The following is a 19,996-nucleotide window of genomic DNA, read 5'->3' as shown; positions in this document are numbered from 1 at the left end:
AGCAGGCTATTGTAGAGGACATTGCTGTTGTTTCTTCACTCCAATATTCTCATATAAAATAATCTATTTTTCTGATTTTTATATGTTCCTGTTATTTCAGAATGGAGTCAGTGTTCAGCATTCTGAAATGTTTAGACATTACCTCCTACCTCTTCCTTCTTCAGAAACACTGACTTGGTTAGCAAATCTCAACTTGATAGGCAGAGCTGCATTGAATTTGTGGGTGCCTTAAATTCAGTTTCTGGTAGATCCAAAAATAGGTTTTTTTAAAAAAAGTCAATGCAAACTAATTTCTTGCTTTCTTTTTTTGGTGGGATTGTGGTGTGGTGAGTTCTTTTGACAAGCATAAAATTTTAGCTTTAGGTTAAAAAGCATGCTATTTACAAGTTTGTTTTTTTTAAAAAACAAACCAAAATGCCACCTGCCAAAGCATGCCCATCACTCAAATTGTGTGAAAAATTGTCTTATCTCTTTAGGGTACTGCTCTCGTGTCCCTCTCTGCCATACATTTGCATAACCTAACAGCTCTATAGAACACTTGGGAATGCAGGGATGACATTTCCCTGAATATCTAGGGGAGATAATTTTGTTAACTGAGAGCTTTGACATTCTGTTGCATGACAATATGATAACTGTAATCTTTGTTAGAAAAGAATATAGAATTTTTCATCTACCAGTATCTCCTTTTCTGTGGGGCTGCTCTCAGTGCATGCGTTCATCACCCAGCCTGTTCTGACACTGCGCCTTGCCCCCACCCAGGTGCAGTTTCCCAGGAGCACATTCCTGCATCCTGTCACTGTCCCTCTCACCCATCCCTTCCTTCAGCAATACCAACAGCACTGCTCAGCCTGGTGTCATCTGTGAGCTTGCTGGGGCTGTGCTCAATCCCATTGATTGAGGCATTGGATAGTGTTGGTCTGAATATGGGTCTCTGGGATGCCACAAAGATTATCACAAAGCTTTATTTGCATTTTTAGAAAGCTTGCTATAGCACAGAGCCAGTGAACTTGCACATTTGAAGTCTTATTAACGCTGATGTTTGCTGGCTTTGCTGATTAAGTCTAAATGCTAAATAGCCTAAGCCAGCAGTAATTTTAAATGCACGTAAGTAAAACCCACCGATATTTAGAAAAGCACTTCCTGGAGAATGAGGGAACTGAAAATCAAACCCATAAGTTATTTTAGCTAGTGATTTCACCAGGTCCACATGTAGGGAAAGGAGACACGGAAAGGTAATGACAGTGTATTAGTAAGTGTGGACATTAGTAGATACAACTATGCTTTTCAAAATGAAGTCGTCCCATGCTAAGCAATTTGAAGTATTACTGCAACACGGGGGTGGGCCAGCACTCCTCTGGCATGGCTCAAGCTGTTTATAGTGATTGATGTTTTATCAATGTAAAGTTTATAAAAGGATTTCTAGCAGAAAAGTGAACAGCATGTTTGAAGTTCTGTGCATGTTAACACCAGCTAACACATTTTTCAGTAACCTTAAGAGCTCTGTGCAGCAAGTGTGTGAAATATGTAGTGTTTCTGGCTTCGCGCTGTCGAGTGTGACTCTGGTTTTGGCTGGGCTATTTTGCTGCTATTTGAGAACTAAGCTCTTAATTTAATAATTTAAATTGTTTTTGCCTCTTAGGAGGCTGAAGAGGAGCACTGGTGCAGAGCAGAAACTAAACAAGAATTGCTGGGTGTGTGCATAGGTTGGAAGGTGGGGAAAGCACTAAACAGGATATCACCCTTTGGCTTTTTTGTTTTCCTGGGACAGAATTCTTAGGTTTTGGCTTGTTCAAGGAAACTATCAGGAGGTTAGTTGTATGAGGATGGGAGGAACTATTGGAAAACTGCTTTCCTCTATTGAGATGAACTGGCCTACAGAAATGCCACAAGCACTGTGTGTTGGCACTGCTGAGCACCCTATCTCACAGTACCATCCACGTTTATGTGGTTTTGGTATTTTATTATTTATGAAGAATGGAGCTGGCACACAGCAGCATCTCTACTGTGTGTTCTGGAGCTTGGGATTGTATTTGGTCCTCTTTGCTGTGCCTTTACCCTTTTAAGCATTGCGTGTATGCTTTTGATGGCAGGAGCGAGGGAAGTCTATTCTTAGTTACACCCTAAGGTGGAATTCCATTATTACTTCACAGTTAGTGTTACACTTATTCTAAAACTGATGGGATATTGCTTTCTTTTTCAGCCTTATTAAAAAGTTCTTTGTGTGCTTATGCTTCTAAATGGGAGGGAAGTAGCGGAAATAAGTCTTTAATGGATTTGTTGGATAAGGATTTTTTAAACACTATGGATTACACAAAGGATTTATTACAATAAGGATTTTGCATTTTAAGAATTTGAAGATGTGATTTTAATAAAAGATCGTAATCTGGAAAAAGATCTCCACACCCCAAACCAAATAGCTAAAAATCCTGGTTTGTAACTCCCAACAATGCTTCATTACTGTGTCCTGCTGCAAGTTAAGTGACTCTTTTTAGTGTGCCTGAGTTACTAATAAATGACTATTTAAACATTTAGTTTTTAAAAAAAGGCATATTTTTCCATGCAGTTTTGAAGCTTTATATGCACCAAAAAGAGAAAGTTTTTTAGCCAAGATGTTTCTGGAGTATATTTGCTTTGCAGAAGTGTAAGCAGCAGTTGGAATGTCTGTTTTCTGATTCTAATTGACTGCCCCTGAAAACAAATATATGGCCTTCCTTTACTGCATCAAGCGTTTTGGTATGCATTCTTAAAGAAAATGGTGAAAAGGGAAAAAACTGTTTATTATCAAAGTTTCTTTTTCTGAAAACATGTGTGAAGCAATAACTCTTCCCTTTTCCTAAATTTGGGGAAGTAAATTTGGTAAGAGGAAAAGAGATTAATGATACTGTGCAAAACAGAAATGATGCCCTAGAAGTTTTATTCCTTCTACAAAGAAAAGAAATAAATTTTCAATAATTCTGGTAAAAGTGGAGTTTTAGTAGCTCCTTTCAGGAAACACTCTGTGTGCTTTCAATTACAAACTAAATTGTCTCACATGCATTTCAAGCTCCATATACAAATTGTGTTTTCACTTGAAACTTTTTGTATGTGGTCTCTTTCCAGAGGACAAACTTCCAGTATGACAATGCACATGGTTGCTTAAGGTATTTTTGACATACAGGTGAAATAAAAGCTGAGTTTCTCAATGCTCAGATCATTTTTCCTCATAGTCTGTCTTTAGGTATGCTAGTAAGACTTCATAAGCCTCTCTTATATGCATGAGTTCAGGAATAAATGGAAGTTTGATCATTGCAAAGAAGTGCATTGGATTGTGATTCAATATGGTGGTTTTCAAGTGGTGTAAAAACTCCTCCTTTCTCCCTCAGACTCTTCTTTACATCTCCAAGTTTTCTAATGTAGGCCAGGGATGGTAGACTCATTGTTCAAGAGTAGTACTGAGGCCATTGAGATTATTGCTGGACTTGTCTTTCACTATAGACTACTGACCTTTGTTTTATAGTGTGGTGGTGGTCCCTGATTAATGCAATTTCTTTCATATTCATCAAAATTCATATCTCTTTATTTGAAATGACACATGAGAGAATTAGGCTTGCATCTGAGTATTTGGTTAACTCTGAGAACTTAACCAATTTAAATACACCTAATTTACAAAGAAAATCTCTGCAAAACTTTTGTTGCTATCAGCCCTTCATATTTCCTCTAATTTTTCATTTCACGTTCTTATATGGACATTTTAATTTCTTCAAGCTATAAAATTTGTTGGAATTTGGCAAAATTTCTTCAATAGGCTTTCCCAGAGTTCAAATACCTATGATAGTTTAAGTTAGTGGTAAGGCTGTGTGCTAAAGTTACTTCTGAGGCCAATGCAAGATGCTAACCTAATATTGTGGAAGGAGAAAGCAATGGCCAAGTTTGGATTGAGGTTCATCTTAGCCTAAAAACAAAGACTATTAAAGTAAATTTAATGTGAAGAAGATCTGACTACCTGCCAGTTTCGTGTGGGTACGTTAATCACCTTGACAACAAAGCGTCATCAGGAAATATGAGGTGTGGGCATTTGGCTACACAGCAATATAATTAATTTGCATGTGCAAAGTGGTTACTCAGAATTACTGCTATTTGCAGGCGTCATATAGAGGGATACAAAGAAAATCTAATTTTATAAATGATTGCATCTCTGAGAGATTTTTAGTATGGTCCTTGGTTGTTGCAGAGATGATGACACAAGGATTTTTTTTATGAATATAAGAATCAAGAGTTCCCTTCAATACAGTTTAGGTTAAAATAAACTATCCCTGGTAAGTTTTTGATTTTCCCCCTCATTTTCTTATTTGTCTTCCTGGATTATTTATCAAAAGAATTTGAAAACAAAAAATACACATCATTCCAGAAATGATGTAATGGATAAAAATCTGGTTTCTTTAGGCTATGAGAACTTTCTGAAATCTCTAGAATATTTCTTGCTTAGCTGTTCAGGCAAATTTGAAAGCCTTCAGATGACCTCAGACAGTAAAAAATCAGGGTAAGGTATCATGCACATAAAGTATATCCTTAAATTAGTGCCCCAAAAGTATACCCCTGAATCAGGTACCCTACATGAAAAAGCTCATACATAGAACAACATAAATTCAAGAACTGAGCCTTGTGGGAGTCTCTGAACATTTGAATCTGATTGGAAGAAAACCCACAGAAAATAATAAAGTGGGAGTCATTTTCTGATCTTCTCCAGAATCCTAAAGTCTGCTTCATTTTACCATCAGGAATAGAGAAGAAAAGCTTTTAAGTCAGCCAGCATCAGATTGATTCATAAAGCAAACAGGAAAAGCATTATGAGGCAAGGCTTCATGCTATGATAGACATCTCGGAATACGCATCTTTGGCAGTCTATGCATCTTTGGCTAAGGGGGTGGAAACTCTGGTTTGTCTCCCTGGGCAATGTGTGGAATCCTGTTTATATTCCAGCTCAGTTTATATGGCCCTGGGGAGCAAAGTCTGGTCTTAGAATTAGCTGTAATTTTTGCTGATCTGATAGTGGTATGACTGGCCAACTATTCTTTTGTGTAACTGTATGACAAATTCATTACATAGTCTTATTTTTTAAAACATTTGTGCAGTGAAAGTACTTATTTCATCTGAGACAAATGGCTGGTGTTGATTGAGAGATTCCTTGCATAGGTGAATTGCAAAGATTTCTTTCTTTTTATTATATGGAGAGTTGCATTTAAATTAAAAAACAAAATAACTGAGGAAAGAGGTCTAATCAAAGCTACTATTTAATAAATGCAGAAAAAGATCATAAATGCCTAAGCATCTGAAAAATGCATGAAAGCAAAATTATAATTCACTGTTATCTGTTAATGGTAGTTTAAATATATGCACATGTACCTGCAATATATTTAATCTAATCAGAAAATATTCACACTTAGTGTTAGGTGTACTAATGTGTCTCTTTCAATTATTTTAATACATTAGGCCACACATTTTTGTAATCTATTTTATAAATATGTTTATTAGCAGTAGACTTCAGTTTTATAACACAGAGTAAATCACTCCTACTATTTAGTCTTTGAAAACAGTTGTTTCTCACAGTCATGGATAAGCAGTTTGTTTGTTGCTACATAGAAGAAGAAACTAATTGATAGTTTGTGACACAAAAAATTATGGCTTTTAAACTTGTGGATTGTAAGATAGGCAAGACCTAGGTGAATGACTTTGGCTCCTTGGCCTCAAGCATAAATGTCTTTTTCATGGCTAGAAGGTTATTTCAGGAGTATATGTGGAGCACTGCAGTAGAAAGAACTGGGACATAAAGACATCAAGGATGGCACTCCTGTCCTTTAGGGCAGAAGGACTCCAAAGGAGTAGAAATGGGACTATATCTGTCCTGTTTCAGGTTTTTTTATTAATAAAATTCTCAGATGGTTTATGGGAAGGGAATAAGTATCATCACCAAATACTCAAATTTAAGTGTTTTGTCACACCTTTACTACATTTTTTCCAAGTAATTATGTGAGTTTTTTGTTGGGATATATCATAGAAAGATACAACTCTGGTTTCATGAGACTGAGTGCTGCTGTCTTCCTACTCTTGGGGTTTTTTTTAAATGTTGTTTTTATAAAGACCAGTATGTATTGGTACTATTAACTTTGTCTTAAATAACACAATCCATTTTTCTTTTGCCTGTGTATTAAGATGCATAAAAAACAGTATGAAAATATGAAAACTGAAATGGAAATGCTACTGTAGCGTGTGCTGCATCAGCCCACTACATAATTATTATCCTTAAAATGTCAAATTTGAATATAATGTGTTTAAATTTCTTATTTAAGACATTAGAGGAAAAATTAGAGAGAAACTGCAGAAAAGGATTTAACACTTGCCAGTCTTTAAATTAGTAGCACAATTGAATAAAGTTTGGGTGTTTAAGCAGCAGCAGCAGCAGCAGCATTGTATCTGGACTAAGAAATTCCTGACTGTGTTGTCACACTTGACGTTAATTATTGATAAGGGTTTTCAGAAATAGCGCATGTGCTGTCAGAGTTGACTGTAACATAAGATAGGGAGTGCAGTGATGGCAGAGGGGTTACAGCCAGGGAAGCACCTGTAGCACTTGGCATTACCTGCTTCTTGTCATCAGACTTTTATTTTGTTGCAATTAGTTCATGTGAGCAGTTAAAATAATGGAAAGATGAGTCGTCAAGCTTATTTCTATCGTGTCCCTCCACAGGAATTGCATAGAAGAACCCAACTTCAGCCTGAGCCAGCAAAGACGAAGGCTCTGCAAACAGTCATTGAAATGAAGGTATGGTCTTTGCATGTTTCCCTGTGTTGTTTTTACTGCTTGAAGTTGTGTACTGACTATGGCTGGGACGGAGTTAATTTTCCCTGTAGCAGCCTGTGTGGTGCTGTGTTTTGAATGTCAGACTGAAAATAGTGTTGATAACACGCTGATGTTTTAGCTGTTGTCCAACAGGGCTTACAAAGAGTTGAAGCTTTCCCAGTTTCTCGCCCTGCAAGCGGGGTGGGGGTGGGCAAGGGGCTGGGAGGGAGCACAGCAGGGACAGCTGACCCAAATTCACCAGAGGGATAATCCATACTGTCATGTCGTGCTCAGCCTCTGCAAACTGAAGGCAGGACATTCAGAGTCACAGCATTTGTCTTCCCAAATAACTCTTGTGCCTGATGAAGCCCTGCTCTCCTGAAAACAGCCAGGCACCTACCTGCCCATGGGAAGGAAGGAGTGCATGAATTCCATATGTTGCTTTGCTTGCATGCACAGCTTTGCTTTACACATTACACCGACTTTATCTCAAACAATGGGTTTTCCCACTTTTCTCCTCTGGTTCTCTCCCCCGTCCCACTGAGGAGGAGTGAACAAGCAGCTGTGACACTCAGCTGCCTACCAGGTGTTGATTTATGACTTTTACTCTTTAGTTATCGAATGCTTCCTTTACCATGTCATTTAATTTTGTTATGTAGCTAGTAGTAATTAGTATTTATTTCTCCTGGTCTGTTTTCTAAATAAAATCGATTAAAAAAAAAATAAAGTGTAGCATTGCTGAATAATGAGAACAGAATATTACTTTTTAAAAAGACTGGGGGGTGTGTGTATGTGCATGATTTAGGAGATCCAAAGTGCATGGAATAAACTGCCTAATGTAAAATGTTTTCCTCCTCAAACTTTAAAACCATTTCTTATGTTGGTTGTTTTTAGGCCATAATTTTACAGCCAACCTAAAGAAAATACTAGTTTCATCAGCAGATATGAAAAAATGTGATGAAACAGGTTTCTTAGTCCTGACTCTAGCTTACTCTTTTTGATATATAATATTACTACATTGTTGTGGATTTTCCCTCCACAATAACAAAGAATAAAAATAGTAATTTAAAAAGTGAAAACTGATATTTTTGCATAATTCTATGAGTTCGGAATGTTCATCTTTAAGAGAAATACCATGAGACTTGAGATAATTTGTGAGTTGGCAACGCTGCCTGAAATTCGTTAATGATGGTCTTTCATTTCAGTCTTAAAAGGAAGTGCAAATTAAAGGCCTCATTTTGCCTGTGACTTCTGTTGTGAGAAAATGAGTTCAGCATGTCTGAACATTGTGGTAAACACACAGTTAAAACAACAGCAGGACTTTATAAATACAGTATCTGTCTTTTAATAGATAATAATTAGTTTGGATTATATGAGTGACAAAGAGGGTACATTGATTACAGAACTCCATTTTTGGATGTGTATTTGCTTTGGACATTAGTTCAGAAGTCTTTTTTATGAAATCTATGTTTTTGCAGTAGCTCATTACCCTAAGTAAATGGGAAAGTAAGATACTGGCTGAGAAACTTTGTTTTTCTACTAATATTCAGAATTATAAATTTAAAAATTCTGGGATACAAAAGCAATGTGTTAGAACAATGTATAACTTTTTATGTTCATTTTATAACAATGTAAAGGACACGTTGAAATTAATTTTCAGTTCCTGTACTGAAAGTATTTGAGAAGAACAGGGATGTGGGGTACAGGACCTGATGTCTGTAGTTGCTCCTGATAGTGTCTGTCCCTGAGGACACTGAAGTGTTTTCTGTTTTATTCCCAGGAGAGGTGGGTGTGGTACAATGTTCCCCTTTTAAAAATCAGTTCTTTATAGTGAGGGCTTTTGTTTGTTGGGAGTGAGGCTGCAGTCCTGTTGCTGGAGTACTGATCCAAAGCTGCTTTTTGCCTCTGAGGCACCCAGTTCTTTCTGTCCCTATGAGCACACGCCCCTTTAGGGCTGTCTAAATTAATCCTAATATCGAAAAGAAAAAGGGACAAATGTAAGATGTTGAAATCCACTTGATTAAAAAGCAATTTTCATTACAAGTTCCAGATTTGGAATGTTTTCAAGTAAATTTGTCTTAATCCAGACAGCATTTGTTTTGAAAAAAAATGTGAGACATTTGTTTTGAATGATCAAGCATTGAAGGAATTGTTTCCCTACAATGTTGAGGGTAGAAGGAGGGAGAGGATTAGCTGTAATATGGCAGACTCAGGCCATCCACTCCCCTGTGCAGAGACTCCAAGCAGTTTACATTTCTCTTCACCACACCCAGCCCTTTCCAGCCCCTCACCACTTTAGCTTTTGTCTGAGTGCCTTCCATGGCTCCCCCAACCTCTGCTAGGATGCAGCTTTCCCTCCTTCATAAATCCTTCTATTCTCTCTGTGGTTTTCTTCTGCTCCTTGCCACTGCTGAATTCTTTCTGTCCCTTTTCCCAGCCTGTACTCCCTTTCATCCAATCAAATATTCCCATTTCTCTTACCCATCCTCTCCTTTGTTTATTTGTCCTAGACATTTTCTGTACTGTGTCCTGCCATCTTCTTAATTTCTCTCTAAAGCTTTGCAAGTAATTGCTTATTCTTACAGCAATTGCATTTTCTGCATAACTGCTGTCTTATTGACCAGTGTTTATCTCCTGTATATTCATGCAAAATAAAAAAAGGGCAAGCAAAAAAAGACGGAAAATTCACATCCTATGCCTTGACTCCTGTTTTTCTTGCCTTATTTATTCCTTTCCAGGTATCTATTGTTTTTTCAGATGCATTGCACAGGCTGTTCTTTCCTAACTTTCTGGTTTTGCTTCATGGACACATTTGCTTCCAGACATCCTGTGTCTTTTGCTCTATATTTTTCTCACTACACTCTTTACTCAGTTCTCTTTTCTGAAATTGATCTTATTCTCCAGAAGCCATTTTTCTTGGAAAGTGGAGTCACAAAACTAAGGGAGGACAGGATGCTTCCCTCTCCCACATGATCCTATTAATCCATCAAACTAGTCTAGTTTTGATGCAGTGGTTGCTATTGACTTAGTGACTTTGGATATATGTGATTAAACTGCATTTTTCCCCTCAAACCTAAATATTAGTCTATTTAAGTGTAAAATAAAAGTGGTACATAGAAATCCTTTCCTTTAATTGCAGTTACACCTCTGCATGGTTCCTTGCATATTTTGCAAATGCCAGATGACTGATATCTTTGAGTGTATTCTGAATATCAGTGATATTCAATATTGATTAACACCTATTAGTATAATAAAAAAGATTAAAAGGAAACACACTTTTCACTTGATTTTATGATAAATACTCCTGAGCATGTGGATGGGGTCAAAACTTGCTCTTCTCTGATGAGGCCCCACCTGGAGTGCTGCCTTCTGTTCTGGGCTCCACGGGACAGAGGAGCCATGGGCCAGTTGGAGCAGGTGCAGAGGAGAGGCACAGCAATGATCAGAGGGCTCTTGGAGCAGCTCCAGGCTGGCAGCGCTGGGGCTGAACAGAAGAGAAGGCTCCTCAGTGGCCTGGGAGCCTCTCAGTACTGAAAGGGGGCAGATAAGAAAGATGGGGACAGACCTTTCAGTAGGGCCTGTTGTGACACGACAAAGAACAACAGTTTTAAACTGAAAAAGGATAAATTTAGATTGGACATATGAAGAAAAGTAATTTTTTGATGAGTGTGGTGAGGCCCTGGCACAGGTTGCCCAGAGAGGCTGTGGATGTCCTTTCCCTGAGGGTGTTCCCAGCCACCTTAGATGGGGCTTGGAGCAACCTGGGAGAGTGGAAGGTGTCCCTGTCCATGGCAGGGGTTGGATTAGGTGACCTTTAAATGCTGCTTCCAACACAGCCATTACATGTTGCTATGGCCTAATTCTATTGTCACTAAAACAGTGATGTGACTTGGGAGAGAAAATCAGGAATTGCCTACAGGTATGGCCTAGAATTTATCTTAAGGATATTGAAAAATATGTGGAGTCTAGCAACTATAAAGTCTTTATAAATGTAAGCTGTAAAATAAATGAAAATATTTGTGGTTTACCTTACTTGCAGAAAGAGCCATCTTTATGTGTTGATCCAGCTGTGATATTTCAGGTATGGGTTTGGTTCTGGAGGAGTGTGTATGTGAGTTTGCAGTGCAACATACTCTATTGTTAAGATTGCATGAACTTTAACTTCCCTTATCTTCACGGATAAACCTGAATATTCTCTGCATTAAAGTGACAAAGTAAAAGTTCATACAATAAGGGTAGTTGTGTATGTTCTGTTGACAGCCTGTGTACATAAGTGTGTTTAATTTTAAGCTTTATTAAATGTGAAGTTTCAAATATTTCCTTCTGATTGCTTGTTGAATGCCCTATGAGCAAAATTTTGCAGACATAATTTAAATTTATTATGTATCTCAAATGATGAACAGTAGCATTTCCTTACTTTTCCTTTCAGAGTAAGACAGGCTGGAATGCTGTATTATATAGGGTTGGACTTGATGATCCTTGTGGGTCCCTTCCAGCTCAGAATATTCTGTGATTCTGTGGTTATTTACAAATGATTTGCCCTTTTCCTGCCCCTCAGTTTTCAGGAAATGTACTATAGGACTCTTGTAAGGACTGATATGATTCGTGAGACATCACTGGGGAAGCTCACTTGTTAGTCTTTTTCCATTGTTAAATATTGTTTTACTAATTTTTCCACATTCCAAAAGAGGAGGGTTTCTGCTAGGTCCAGCCAGCAGAAACCTAAATAGCCCTAACCTCTCACAGAATATCTGCAGCACTATTCTAATAAAGGAGATAAGGAAGAAGTATTGGTTACTGCTGGAAGGAGGGGATAGATTAGGGTGAGTGCCCTGATCTCTATCACAAATCCTGCTACATGATCTTATGTCTTTTAACAGATTTAGAGGGTCTGACTGAAAAAATCAGAACAAATGCTGTATTGTTTCAGAGCTCAGAAGATGTTTATTAGTACCATTTAATACTAAGCTGCTTCCTTAATATTATTGCAAAGGAATCTTCATTGTGATTCAACACAGACCCATGTAGTTTTTTAGAATGTTGCTAATGGGGATAAATCTTAGAGGTTTGAAGGAAATCTGCATCTGTTCCCATTTCAGTTTCTGAAAGCTTGCCAGAGCCTGTGCCTAACAACAAGACTGGTTGAAAGTTTTCCAATTGAAATTTTATGTGGGAAAATGCTGATTCAGCTGAATCAGAAGATTTTATGGGAACGTGTCAAAACTTTTGGCAAATGCAAAGCTACCTAACTTTCTACGTACCCTGTAAGTCAGCCCAGCTCCTGTGTGGCAGCACCCACTGGGAAATCTGGGCTCTCTGTGTTATTTTTGACCTACAAAGTTCCTCACTTTCCAGCTGTTGTTCAGGCAGGAAACCTGTAAGGTTTTTCCTGGGCAAGCCAGCATGCAGTAGGGAACAGTACCTTTGACCTTCACAAAATCTGTGAAACTTCTGGCTTCTGTTTCAATAAAAAGTTAATGTAAAACTTAGTGACAATTTTTCATGAGATAGGAGAATACCCATCTCTAATCACAGTATGCAGAGATTGATTAAAAATAAAATTTTCCTCTGAGATTTCAATTTTTTTGATGAAACAGAAGTACAGGAAATGCTTCCACAGGGTTACTTTAGATATTTCTCATAGAGCTTGAATGTTATTCTGTGATGTACAAAACTTCTAAAGAGTGTAGCAGACTGTGCTATGAGTTGTTTCTGCCATATTATATTTGCAAACACGTAAAACACAAAGGCAGCACAAAAAGGCAGACTCTTATAGACTTAGGTGGTGAGATTTGATGAAGACTATTCCCAGATGTCATGTCATAACAAGGCATGTAAGTATTAATACATTTCATTGCAAAATCATTCCAAAGTGTAGCAAAGCTTAGATTTTGCTTTTATCTTTAAAAATAGGAGGAAAATATTTCTGAAATGAAGTCTAATGGACCAAGCTGAATTGATTATAGTATCTGTGACATCTACAATTATTTTTTGTGTTGTTTTTAAGTCTTGAGAGCTTTTCAATACTTCTGTATCTTTTCTTGCAGTGTTTTGCCTTTTGTGCAATTTCTTTAAATGATAAGATTCAATGAGAATTTTTCCAATTTTTCATTCCATCTCAATATTTTACTTCCCTGTTTTAGAATTGAAATTAATTTTAAAATTAATTTTTGCTGGAATGAGAAAATAATAAAAAAAAATTTCTCTTAGTTTGAGATTTATTGTTCACTATAAAGATAAAAGCAAAAATATTAGAGGAGTGACAGTAGGCCTTGTAAATGACGTTGCTTAGTCCTTAGCTTTTGTTCTATATGGATTTATAACAGTGGTCTTCAAAAATAATCTGAGATTCTTTTTCACTTCAGTACCAAAAATTCAGATGCTTTTTGGAACTTCATCCAGGCTCTCCCATGTCTTAAATTGCTACACTTGCCTAGCTTTATTATGAAAGAAGTTATTACAGGAGTTGGAGTTTTTGCTTCTTTTTAGGCAATCTACAAGAAAGCAAGAGGAACAAAGTTGCAGTTATTCAAGCTTAGCTTGTCCTTGTGAAAAGATCAATTCAATTTGTGTTTTTTTCCCCCAAATTAGCCTTCTAACTGAATAACCTGGTCTTAGTGAATCAGCTTGGTTTGTTTTGTGGCAGGTTTTTTTTTTTTAATTTTATTTTTTTATGTCTTTCTTTTTTTTAATATTGATCACAATGGAACAAGAACTTCATCCAGTCTTTGATATTTTATGGGAGGTTGATCCTTTAAGTTGTTGAAGAGATTTCCTAATGAGTAATTCTGCAATGTTCTTTCAAACAGAAAATTGTGACAAGTTTGTGTAATCACTTTTGTAATCTTTCTAACTCTCACAAAAGGGACTTAGCCAATTTCTAAATAACTGGAAATAACAAAAAAATCTTCACTGTGCTGGCACACGTGGCAGTCATTGGCTGGGATGCAGAAATTTTTAGTGGTTGTGGTTTTGTTTATCTTGGGACTCACAATAAAAAGTGCTAAATCCCCTCTTAGTGATGTGGCTAGATTAGTCAAGGAAAAATATGTGAGGACACAACGTTTCTCCCTCTTGAGAGCAGGCAGAACTCCAGAGGAGCAGGGACCTGAGCCTCAGGCTGAGCCACACAACGAAGTGGCCTTTGCCCTGCAAAGACAGGGACTGCTGTCTCTAGGCTAAACTTGGTGTTTAAGGGCTTGGAAGAATAGCCAGGCCTAGATGGTTTCTAATGATAACAAGCTTTGTTATCATACATGTGTGGAAAAATAGGGCATCTGCTATTTTTTTCCCTTCATCCCTGTGTAGGAATTAAATGGAATTTTGACCAGTATGTGTTTTCTACAGTCTGTGCAACAATGGTGAAGGAGGTCTGGTCTGAATTCTGCATTTCTTTAAGCTAAAACCTATAGAGTTATTCCTGGTTTATGTGCATTCTCTATTTGTACCATTTATTTTTGCTATCTCATTATTTGGTATTCACTTAAGTACAGATATGCTTCTGTTACTCTTTAATATTGTCTCATATAATTTTCAATACTCTCTTTTTTGTAACTTAGGATACAAAAATAGCTTCACTTGAGCGCAATATAAGAGATCTTGAAGATGAAATACAGATGTTAAAGACAAATGGAGTTCTGAATACAGAGGACCGAGAAGAAGAAATCAAACAAATAGAAGTTTACAAGAGTCACTCAAAGTTCATGAAAAATAAGGTAAGATCTATTTATAAAAGAGATTAAGACTGTTTAAATAATGGAAAGGAGGGTTTTGACATGACCATTTCCTATGCAAGAAGCTGCATGTCTCCTTTTGGTAAATCTCTACTATATAATAATCAGTGGACATGAAGGAGTGAAGCATTTTGAATAAATGAAAATTATTTGATTTTAGCTTTTGATGTAGTTTTTCAGTAAGGACTTCTGTTTCACAGCTGATCCCAAATTGTACTCTGCTCATATTTTCACGTCTAGCAATTTAATGACTTTGTTCCTTTCATTTCAAATTACTGTACATAGACTATTAGGAGTTGACCACGGGCAGGTAGTAAATATGTAGTGATGTGACACATTTCCTGGTTTCAAACTCACAAAACATGCTTGTTCATTGTTTGAGGGGTTTTGCTACAGAAGAAATGAAAGTGTTAGTGCCCATATGGAATTAATCCAGATTTATTAAGAAAAAATAATAATCAAAGAACATATTTTTTCTTTTGGAAAAAAAGGTAGCTCTTAAGCTACTGAAAAATAACTAAGGCTCCGAAGTAGCATTATCATCAGGAAAATTATTTTGCTAACCTAAATATCATTAATTTCAAAGCAATTCCGTTTTAGTGACTTGCAGCAGAACTCCCAATGCATGTCAACAAACCTGTTGATGTAAAAATAAGGTACAAAGCCTAGAACTTTAACAATCTCCTGACGTTGTTGTGAGGAAAAGCTTCAGTATATTTCTGTAGCACGGAAAGTAGATGAATGAGGAGAGTATTAAATATGCCTTGTTTTGTCACAGCCTTCTGATCTTTGATAAATGCCACATTCTGATGAAGCTTTGGCTGTTTTATTTCTCTGGTCTTTTTCTTCTACTTGAAATTAAGATTTACAGCAGGAGATGACATTTTTTCCACTCATTTAAGAACCTTTCAAGGTGGAGAAGTATTTATGGATCTGTCAACAAACAGATCATGCTGGAACTGATCTGTGGAACCTGAGATCATTGATAAATTCTGATAAGCAGGATTGATGGCAAAGAACAGTACAAAACTCTTCTGAGGTGCTTGAAGCTCTTAATACTCCTCATTTATTCTTGAAGTATAACTTGTTTTCAATCTGTTTGTGATTTAAATAAATGGGAAGGTGTTAAATGAAGGCAAATAATGAAAATACAATTTATTTGCATGAGTGGCAGAGAATGCTTGGAAGTGTTTATGTTCTTAACTATCTCTTAGTGATATTCACTCCTTCCAAATATATAGGCTTTAATTGTGACTTGCAGTTAAATGAAAGTTGTAAAAATGAGAAAGAAAACGTGCTCAGATTTCTTTTTCTTGCCCACTTGATAAGGCCTCTCCTTGCTCAGTTTTTGAAGGGAGAAAACTTGTAATTACTCACATAATACAGAAATTGTCAAAACAGGTCTTAAAGATTATATGACCAAGAGATCTGCACCTTCAAATGTCTTAATTGAGAATATGAATAAAACATATAGGATGATACATATTTTTAATAATAATTTCTGCTTTGGAAGACTTCATCCTTTGGCTCTGAACCACGTAGTTAAATATACACAGATGCATTTTTTTTCAGGTGTGACTTTGCCCTTGGCATTAAGTAATTCTTTAAGTATTAGAACTCTCATGCTATCCACTGGAATGGGTATGAAAATCTAGTGGTGGATTAGTACAATTTCACCAAATTACCAGTAAAATGAGTTTTGATAAAGCAGTAATAAGGTGCTCCGTGATTAATGTCTGCATGTAAGAACTTTCCATACTGAATGAAGCAGGCATGCAAGTTCTAGGAGATCCTGTAGGAAAAAAAACAACCCAAAACACTACAAACCAAAACAGGAAACAGGGAAAGAACTGCAGGTTTTTGGTTTGTTTTTTTTTTTGGGTAGGCCCGGAAATTTAACAACCAGTTTAAAACCAGACCTTTACCAACATAATCTGCAGAATCTGATAGACTTGTAGAGTCTACTGTATGGAGGCACATCATTGGCACTGCTACTCCTTTTCCTTCTCTTAAATCCTTCACTTTAAAAAGCAGTTGTCATTTGTTGCATCAGACCAAATCCTTTGATGCATTAATCAGCATAGATTCATTTAACAGAATTATTTACTTAAAGATTTAGTCCATTAATTTTAATATGCAATATCGGGAGGAAAAGCTCTGATTTTTTTTCCCCTTTGTTTTCTGGTTACTCTGCATAATGTCATACAAGAATTTGGTGTGTAAAAATAACAGAACAACACCCATAATGGTTTTCTGGAAATGGAAAATTAATGGGTTCTAAAGAACTGAAATTATGGGAGGTGACAGTAAATTGAAAAGGAAGAAAAATGAATTAGGGTTTCAGGAAAGGAGGTGAAGCAAGATCATATTGGGGAATGTTGAAAAAGCTGTGATAGGCAAATTGCACACATGAAATATGTCAGATAGTGGGAAGGTCAGAGGACAAACTTGGAGTTTTTTTGATGCTACAGCACTTATAGGATGCTATAGCACTTGAAGGTTAACTTCATTTTAGTCCTTATAAAGTCAAAATGTTTTTCTTGTATTACATGAGATAATGGGGTTTAATTGAATAATGACAGTTGGTCTTCCACATCACTTGAGATACAGCAAAAACGTTTGCATATCTGCTAGAGGCAGCAATCTATTTCATGTCATGTTTAATTAGTTTTTCACACACTGAGATACTGCAGAACTTTAAAAAAATGAGGCTACCTATGCCTAAAATTTCTCCATATTTAAGTTTTATAATTTTTTATTATACCTCTCTATTTTTGTCACAGGTTTTAAAATTTTAAAATGGGAATTTTAGTACTTTTTCACCATGATACTTTATTTTAAAAATACATTAGCAAATAATATTATTCAATAATCATTTTGTGTTTGGTTTGTGTTTTAACTCTTATTTTTTTTGTTTTTATTTGTGAGCTGTGACACATTTTTAAACTTCTGACAATTTGTAGAACTTGTCACCAGAACTTTACACTAAACAGATTCTGTCTCTTAAACACAAAGAGCACACCTGCAATGAAAGCAATGCCTTTTAAATTTTTTTTTATTATTTCTCAGGTGTGGGTTGTGCCATGGAGAGAAGGGGGAAGAGTTTCTAGAAGAGATGAAGCATCTGTGATGTTTGTGTGTGTCTCATATAAAGCCTATGATGTAACTCAGATTGGCTGCAGACCTACCTAGTTTTGTCTGTGTGTCTTATAGACAGATTTTCCTATTGCTTCATTTCCTGTCCATTTTCTCTTGGTTGCCATACTTGCTTACATGCTCTGGCAAGGGATGGAGGAGGGTGGTTTTGCATTCCAGAGAAAGGTTTCTTTAGCAGCTTTTAGTTGTATTCGTTCCTCATGCCTGTTTTCTGTATGCTTCTTTTCTTATTTTGATAAAGGTGATTTTTTTTTAGTGCCAGGGTAGATTCTTGATTTCATGCAGTAGCTCATAGGTGACGATCTGAGTGCCTTAAACAACAATGGAAAGATACTGGGATTTATACAAAGAAATAAGGAATAAATCTATTAAGACATGCATATAGACTGTAGTTGGAAGAATCATTGTTTTTAAATTTAATTTGTAATGTGCAATGAATAAGCACTTGCAATGTAAAACAAAATAGAAGCATTTTTATCAGCAGTGAGTATTTCCCGTACCATACAACACAGAATTTGTGAAATGTTTTAGTATGTGAATCTTTGGAATGTGGTTGAGTAGGATCAACTCATGGATACTTTTTTTTTCCTGGGGATTTTTGAATCATCTTCCATCTACCACTTCTCGGTTTCTTGTATCCCAAATGTCTGTTGGGACATAGAAAAGAGCTGTTCATATAAAGGAAGTGATTTCTCTGAGTTATGCAGATGCAGTGAGGCATTTTATTTCAAATAGTTCTCATGAGGTGATGTATCTGGATTCATCCGGTGGCCAGTGTTATACCACAAGAATTTAGGAGTAGTTATATGCCACCTAATTCACCATCCCTTCACCTATACAAATCGTTCTGTAGTCCAGTGCTTTGCTCTGATTCATATATTTTAAATCCACTACAATTTTCTGTTCTGTGGCTATTCTTCCCATTTATCATTGTGGAAAGAGGAGAGTAATCACAATTCCATGACATTTACTGATGAACCTTAAATTCACTTAAATTCAGAAGCTCTGTCTTAGTATTGTGTTTCTGCTGTTTCCTCTGGGATAAGCTTTTATTATCTCTCAGCCCTTTCATTGTGTGGATTTTTTTTATAATGTTTTCCCCAGACTTCTCTTAAGTTAGTCTTCTTGGCTTGGTTTTTCTACTACCTGAGAATTCCATGTGAACTGCCAGGGAGAAAAATAGGAGGTGGGGATGGTAGGCAGCAACAAATTTGCAAGAGGAGTAAGGTTAAAAGTCTACTATTTTGTTTTCCTCTCCTTTCTGAGATGCCTGGTTTTTCTTTTTCAGACTCCTAAAAAATTCCTGATTCTCTCTGGCCAATGATAAGTCATGGGAATCATGCTATTGGAAGGATTGAATTTATACTTTTATGAACACTTTTTTCCCTATGCATTTTTGCTGTCCTGCCAGACTTGCTTCACATGGGATACATGCCTTTGAACTTAAGTGAGGTCCGTGGTGAATTTATAGGCCAAATCATCAGGTATAATCTTTAGGAGTTTCCTTTTAACTTCAGCAACAACAGGGCATTCATTCTTAAGACAGAGCGCATTAAATTGCAAGAATCAAAATTCGAAGTGTGAGTGTAAAAAGTCTGAACCTTAATTCTCTTCCAGAATTCACAGGTGTCTGATTTATTGTATCATGGTCATTCACACCTTTCAGATTTCCAGCGGAGCTATGAGTTGGAGACAAAATTAATGACCTAACTTTCCCCCCTCACTGCAGATTGATCAACTGAAACAAGAACTCTCAAAGAAAGAATCAGAACTTCTTGCCTTACAAACTAAGCTTGAAACCCTCAGCAATCAGAATTCAGATTGCAAGCAACACATTGAAGTGCTTAAAGAGTCCCTTACTGCCAAAGAACAGAGAGCTGCCATACTTCAGACAGAGGTATTGTATCTCCTAATCATGAAATGCAATAGAAATACTGAGTTCATGGACAGTATCAAGGTTTTGATGTGTTTGATTCAAGTCTGTGTGCAGGAAAGTTGTTAAAGAATAATAAATAATTTAAAGCAATTTAAATGCCAATGTATTTGATGTATATATAATTTTGGTAGTACACCAGCTCTCATTCTAGAACTTTTTTAGAAGTGCTAATGATTGCCTTTTAAGGAAATGTTTGTGCCTAATTCTCTTAGGCTTCAATGGGGGGCAGTGGACCTTAATGTCTTGATTGTTGTGATATCATGACCTGTTTCCTCATCTGTTTGGTGACTGAGCAGCTCTTCTGGTTGCTCTGGTTGGTGCTTCTTCTGTGTATTTCTGTTCTGAAGGGTGAAG

At 36.6% G+C, this 19,996-nt stretch overlaps 1 protein-coding gene across 6 annotated transcripts in view; it reads left to right on the top strand.

Moving 5' to 3' along the window:
- ERC2 (ELKS/RAB6-interacting/CAST family member 2) overlaps window positions 1-19,996 on the top strand; it is a 408,254-nt gene that overhangs the window by 76,430 nt on the left and 311,828 nt on the right. For 5 of the 6 annotated variants that reach the window (XR_015773654.1, XM_088061786.1, XM_088061785.1 and 2 more), the window contains exons 4-6: window positions 6,725-6,799; window positions 14,377-14,532; window positions 19,436-19,603. The exons of the other annotated variant lie outside the window; for it this stretch is intronic. Coding sequence is in view for 4 of the 5 variants with exons in the window: in XM_088061786.1 (XP_087917912.1) it covers window positions 6,725-6,799; window positions 14,377-14,532; window positions 19,436-19,603 (399 nt within the window). In the remaining variant the exon portion in view is untranslated. The remainder of the gene's footprint in view (window positions 1-6,724; window positions 6,800-14,376; window positions 14,533-19,435; window positions 19,604-19,996) is intronic. 6 annotated transcript variants of the gene reach the window in all.

The sequence above is a fragment of the Pseudopodoces humilis genome, chromosome 13 (genome assembly GCF_049639895.1).
Source record: "Pseudopodoces humilis isolate 2021_Gansu_Grassland_sample_001 chromosome 13, ASM4963989v1, whole genome shotgun sequence".
Taxonomy (NCBI): domain Eukaryota; kingdom Metazoa; phylum Chordata; class Aves; order Passeriformes; family Paridae; genus Pseudopodoces; species Pseudopodoces humilis.
Note: the sequence above shows the minus strand (reverse complement) of the source record. Positions and strands in the feature narration are given on the sequence as shown.